Below are 6,716 nucleotides of genomic sequence, written 5' to 3' on the forward strand. Positions count from 1 at the left end.
GTTACGAAACGGGAGTAATTTCACAGGCTTTCCCTTCGCGTGACAATTCTGCTCTTCGCGTTACGCAACGAGGATAATTTCGTCAAAATATTTTAAAATGATCATTTGCGTAATTAAAATACTTTTAAGGGTCATTTCGTCAAATTTCCCTTTTAATGAACCTTTTATATCTTCTATTAATAAAAAAAAAATCCTCATACATAAGAAAATAAGATTTAATGAAAGCAATAGTTTATTAAGAGTCATAAATGGGCAAATTACAAGTAATCAATAGTGTCGTTACAAATTCAGTCGTAACCAATTTACAAAGAAAAAAAATATGAGCAAAACTACAAGTTTTCCACTTTAGACACAGAAAACAATTGATTAATCAATCAAATAAATGGGTTGTTGATAACTGCCACTTTACACACAACAAACACACACACAAATAAATTAAAAAGTGGGAAAGAATGAGAGGATGGGATTAGCCCAGATCAAAAAATAAATCAAATAGAAATAGAAGACATGGCATCGAAGACTTGTTTCATGTTTGGCCTTCCATTTATAGGAAGAATACATCTAATCGAAATCGCAAGCATCTCATCCATACCTCTCGAGTATTCCTCCTCCCCACTATAAATATCGCGATCAATGCAATCCAATCCTCTCCCTTCTTGATCACATAACCTCACCCAATCCGTCAGATCGACAGCACCTGATTGGCCTGAGATGATGTCACCCGCACTCCTTCTCGTCAACAACTCCATTAAAATAACTCCAAATGAATACACATCACCCTTCAATGTTGGGACATGTTTAGTTGCAGTATTGGCTAGCTCGGGAGCACGATAGCCAAGAGCACCTAGGTTTAGTATCTGTTCGGAAATGCCTGCTGGCGTCATTAGCCTGTGAAGCCCGTAATCGGTCAGGCGGACATCTAGGTTAGAACTGAGTAGAATTATGTTTGTTGGTTTGAGGTTTCCGTGAGGGAGGCCTCTTTCGTGAAGATAGGTTAGGGCTCGAGCAACATCAACTGCAACTTTTAATCTTTGATTCAAGGATAGTGGGGAGTATCTGCTAGGTGTTGTCTCTGTATTTTATTATTATTACATTTAGAGTTAGTTCTTGTAAAATTGAAGAACAAATATGAAAACATCAATAACACAATGTTGTGTTTATGGTGTAAAAGCAATAGAAACTACAAGAATAAGCATACTAACTGTTTTTTGTGCAAAGAATATAAGATACTGATTCTAGAGGCTCGATTTTCACTCATAACACCTTGAATGAAGTGAGTGGTTATGGCAGTGAGTCGTGTTACCGAGAATAAATCCTGATTTTCAAAAAGGAAAAAGATAATGACCAAAAAACCGTGGCCTCCAACCTAAATCCTAAATCTGAGTGTTGTTGGCTTTGTGATGACTTTCTTAGATTTTTTATTTTCCTTGGCCTTTTTTCTTTTTTAGTCATAGATTTTAGTTATGGTTTATTATTCACATTGTAGGCATGTTGCATAATTTCTTTTTTCTATTTAGCTTGTTTGATCACGGTTTTTCTTTAAAAAAAATCTTGTTTATTTAAAATCGGTTTATAAAAATAAAATAAGGGTGTTTTAGGCCTTATTCGATGTGGATTGTTTGAGATTAATTCCGAATACACACTGTCCAATTAACAATTCACTCATTAATCAAATCATTAACCAAAAATAATACATGTATTTAAAAGTACATATATTCATTATCTATTTACACTCCTAAGGCCTCTTTACACAAATAACCTAATTTTCAGTAAAGTACATTGATCAAGGTTATTTGAAAATAACCAATAAGTTATTCAAATAACCTAAGATCAAACATGGCCTTGGATTAAATCTAAATGAACCACATCAAACAAGCCCTAAATTAAGGCCCCAGCCTTTCCAAAAACATGATTTATACAACATTTAGGCTATGTTTTGTTACTTGGAACTCTTTTTTTTAGAATTGAAATTGGAAATAATTCAAATCTTATTTGGGAAAAATTATTAGATTGCAATTCCGTGAAAAATGGAATTGGATGTAAGAAGATATATTGGTTTAAATTCCGAATTTGAATTCTAATTTCACAATACTCTCTAAATATACAACAGAATGGAATTTGGATCCCTAATTCCAATTCTGCCTCAAACCAAACATAGCCTTAAGGGTCATGGAATTTGGACCCTTTCTAGATTGTTGTGTAGTTCACTATCCTACAATTTCAAGTACAGAAAAGAGACTTCCATTGACCTTTAACAAGGATCCTTGTAGAATAACCAAGTTCATCAACTCTTAATTAGAAGTCCCTAAATATTGTTCAGAATTAGAGCTACTTACATATAAAAGTATAGTCTGTTAGTTTTACACACCTCAATCTTTTCTGACAAATTTTCAATCAAAAAACTGTTTTACATTTCTAGATGACTTCCCTTGAATGATCTGAAGTTATCTCAAAATAATTTGGGCCTTGTTTGATGTGGGTTATTTGAGATTATTTTCAAATAACTCAGTATTTAATCTACCATCACATCATTCAAAACAATAACCAAAATATCCTCTTATTTCAAAAATAATATACAAAATTATCCATTCTATAATTACACCCCTAATGTATTTATACTCAAATAATCCCAAAAAACCTAGCTTTTTTATAACTTATAAGTTATATCAAACAAGGTCATCGCCCTATGCATACATAATCTCAATTCCTGCATACATAATCTCAATTCCTAGAGTGTTGTTTGGGATATTATGAGAGAGTGACTTGATGTTGCTTTTCTTATATTCAATCATATTCATTAAAGTTAAATATACTCAGCCTGTTGGTTAAATTTTTTTTTGCTTCCCTCTTTAGTGTTTTGTAACTTGTAAGTGACTTGGTCATTCAATATCAAGACTTGGTATTCTTTTAGTAGATATTATTAACTACTTGGAATATCTTTAGTAGTTAATATTTTGAAATGTTATAATGCATAAAGGTAAAAGAGCCTTTTGGTACTTTAGTCTATGATTTAATGGAGGAAGTGATTGATGATAGGGATAGAAGTTTATTTGGATTACAACTAAATCCAAATAAACCACATCAAACAAGCCCTAATTAAGGCCTCAGCCTTTCCAAAAAAATATCCAAAATTGAATTTTAGAATTGAAAGGATATAATTCAAATCCTATGTCTGTAAAATATATATATATGGTCTGGAAACTGAAATAACAGCAGAAAAAGGGTACTTACCATAAAGATGTAGTGCCAAGTTATCTCCATGGATGTAATCAGCTAGAATAAGCCTTTCCTGTTCTCTTGGTCCCCAATAATATGCCCTTAATGGAACGATATTTGGATGAATCATTGACCCAATCTTCTTAACTTCCTTTGCAAACTCTTTCTTCTGTTTCACCAATCCCACTCTTAACCACTTAACACTCAGCATATGCCCACTATCTAGAGTGGCTTTATATAATGTCCCATGACTGCTTCTACCCAAAACTTCAGCTGGAGCACGTGATAACTCTTCGGCTGTGAATGCAACTGAATTGTCGATGAAAAAGAGTTCTCCAATCAACCGATCTGGTGAATCAACATCTAACCTCCCAGATCGAGATCTTTCAACAAAACGTGGCGATAAATCAGTTATTGGGGAAGAACCTGGAGAGGATTTCCTTCCAGGAACAATTACTGATGAAGTAGCAGTAGTCTCACCACTAATGATTTGTGTCTGACCCGATAATGATTTTGATTTTAGTAAATGATCGTTGGAATAACTTAACGAAGTTTGCGGAGGGTCTGGATTTGCGTGGCATGGAAATCTCCTAACATGGAAATCCTTTACTTGAGCGCGATAATAGGCAAGAATAACAAACGCAATCATCAAAGTGGCTCCGATTGTGGCTACTGTTATAGCTATTCTGACGTTCGACTTTGAATTATGATGTTTACCATTTCCATTCCCATTCCCATTTCCATCTCCGTTTGGGGAAGGGTTGTCGTTCTGGTGCAACATGTTATCGGGCAAGATCAACAAACCATTCCCCGGACGAAACGAACTAATAGGAAAATTTGTCAAGCTATTCGGAACATGCCCTGAAAGATCATTGTAAGACAAATTCAAGAAATTCAAACTCGACGGAAGGTTATCGGGGATATTACCGCTGAAATTGTTTCCACACAAATCAAGATGCTCCAATTCCACGAGTTTACTCAATTCACCCGGTATTTCTCCCGATAAATTGTTTCTTGCGAGATTTAAAATTTTAATCCGACCCAAGTTGCCTACATCCGAAGGTAAGTTACCTTTCAAGGAGTTATCGGAAAGATCAAGCGATTCTAACGGTGGATAAGAAGGTAGAGATAATAAATCATTCACGTGTGAGCCTTGAAAGGGAATAGGTCCTGTAAAATGGTTTCCCGAGAGGTTCAGATTTGTTAAGGTGGTTGATGATAATAAACCGGGTGGAATGGATCCTCCTAGTTTATTCAAGCTTAGGTCAAGTTTAGACAGCCTTGGAGAGTTCCATAGTACATGAGGTAAGTTACCTACTAAAGAATTGTTTCTAATAATTAGGGTGGAAAAGGTTTGAAATGGCAATAATGTACTTGGAATGCTTCCCGATAATTCGTTTGAACTTAAGTCTAGAATATCCAAAGTGGATTCCCATGTTCCCATTATGGAGATATCGCCAGTGAACATGTTGTAGCTCAGATCTAGAACAATGGATCTACCCACGGAAGAAGGTAATGAACCGGAGAGTGAATTTGATGAAAGATTCAAAGCCTTCAATGTTGTTGAATTAATAACAGTTATAGAACCTGTATAATTGAATTAAAAAAAATTAACAGTTAGATGTAGGACAAAAGGGATGACACTTTAATGTCTTTAACCTCATAATATACTGAATCAAGTCTTAAACTATCAACCAATCTTTTCTTGCCCATTCGAAAACAGTTTTTGTTTTAGGATCCAGATGAGAAACCGACAATAATTTCTAAAAGAACACTACATTATACACTTTCCTGAATGGAGGGAACAAAACAAAAACTACTGTGTTTGGTTACATGGAATTGAAATTCGATGTAATTAATATCTTATGTTTTGAAAAAACACTAGAATTGTAATGCCAGTGAGTGAAGAATGGAATAAACCGTGTATGCTGGAATTCAAATTTCACCATACTATCACACCAAATATACCCTAAAGGAAGTTAACATTTTCTGCTCCTGAAACTAGGGAAAATGCCTATGATGCTTATAAGGCTGTTATATTTTTCCTTTGAGAAGGCAGTTGTCTAACCAAAATAACTGTATTGGACAGAAATTACTTTGTAAGAAATCTCTAACACACTACTTTGGGTTTTTTTTTTATCAATAACTCAGAATATGTGAATCCATTATCATATGACCATAAGTTTCAAAGATACAGCTTCCAGTTATATATATATTTAAGTTATCATCCCTGAGATCTATGAAGCTTGCAACTAGAATAGAAACAAAAATAATAATCATTACTTTTATTACTAGGATCAAAAGCCTAAGAGACAATTCATGTGAACAACTATACTACACCAGGCAATCTTCTTATTGAAGCAGCAATAATTGAAAAACTAATAATAATACTGAATTGGCTTTTCTGTAGTAGCTTCAAGAACAGCACACTTTCAGACATAGTTACAGCCAAGAAACTGAATCACCAAATGGAAATTATAAGCCAGTATTTCCAATTAAGATTTGAACAGACTTTTATGTTCTTTACCTGAAAACCCATTGCCACTGAGGTCTAGTTCTTCCAGTGGAATTAAATTCTGGAACAACTCTTCCGGGATTGGACCAAATAGCTGATTGTGGCCTAGTCTTAAAGTGTGAAGACTTGGTAGTGACCTAAATGATTGGATCAATCCAGTCAACTGGTTATCACCTAAGTCTAACACTTGCAGGTTCAAGAACTTAGGAACAGATTCATTGCCAAATAATTCACCATTCAATCTATTATGACTCAAATTCAAATACCGCAGAGTGGTTGGCCAAGTTGAAACGTTACCCCAGTTCATGGAAAGAGACCCATAGAATTTGTTGTAGCTCAAGTCAACATGCTCAATGTTCCCAAGTTGAGAGAAAAAGCCCTGGATGTCTCCCCACAGCTCATTTGAGTGTAAATCTATCACCTTAAGTTGCTGCAGGTTGCGGATTTCAATGGGAAATCCACCCGTGAAATTATTTGAAGACAAATTCAGATAATTAAGCGACAACAGACCATTGATCCGATCTGGAATAGGCCCGTAAAACTGATTACCTGACAGATCCAAATGCTGTAAAGAAGTCACCGAGCCTAACGCAGGGACGAGACGGCCGGAGAGTGAATTTCCCGAGAGACTGAGAGTTGTCAGCTTTCCGAGGTTTATAAGAGTGGAAAACTTCAAATCACCAACTAAACCGAGATTATCGAGCAAAATGGAGGAGACATTTCCGTTTTGGTCACAAGTAACGCCGTAGAAAGAGTGGGGGCATGAGTTGGGATCGACAGAAGATTGAATCCAAGAATTTTGCACCTTCCCGAGTGGATCGTTTTGGATTCCTTTCTTGAACTCAAGGAGGGAACCCAGTTCAGTTTGGGATGCAGAAATGAGGAAAACGCCAACCCAAAAGAGCAGCGAGAAAAGGTGAGCTACAGTTAGAGTTCTTCGTCTCATTTTCGACAGCCAATGCGAGCAGCACGAAGAACACTAAGC

General features: G+C 35.6%; 1 protein-coding gene across 1 annotated transcript in view; it reads right to left on the reverse strand.

Annotated features, from left to right (window-relative positions):
* Positions 1 to 214: 214 nt before the first annotated feature.
* Positions 215 to 6,716, reverse strand: part of LOC124929021 (probable inactive receptor kinase At5g10020) — a 6,579-nt gene continuing 77 nt past the window's right edge. The window contains exons 1-3 of the mRNA XM_047469276.1: positions 5,744 to 6,716; positions 3,232 to 4,803; positions 215 to 1,072 (exon numbers count right to left, since the gene is read on the reverse strand). The exon at positions 5,744 to 6,716 is cut by the window's right edge and continues 77 nt beyond it. Coding sequence (XP_047325232.1) covers positions 489 to 1,072; positions 3,232 to 4,803; positions 5,744 to 6,677 — 3,090 coding nt within the window. The 5' untranslated portion in view covers positions 6,678 to 6,716 and the 3' untranslated portion in view covers positions 215 to 488. The remainder of the gene's footprint in view (positions 1,073 to 3,231; positions 4,804 to 5,743) is intronic.

Source organism: Impatiens glandulifera, chromosome 3, assembly GCF_907164915.1.
Source record: "Impatiens glandulifera chromosome 3, dImpGla2.1, whole genome shotgun sequence".
Taxonomy (NCBI): domain Eukaryota; kingdom Viridiplantae; phylum Streptophyta; class Magnoliopsida; order Ericales; family Balsaminaceae; genus Impatiens; species Impatiens glandulifera.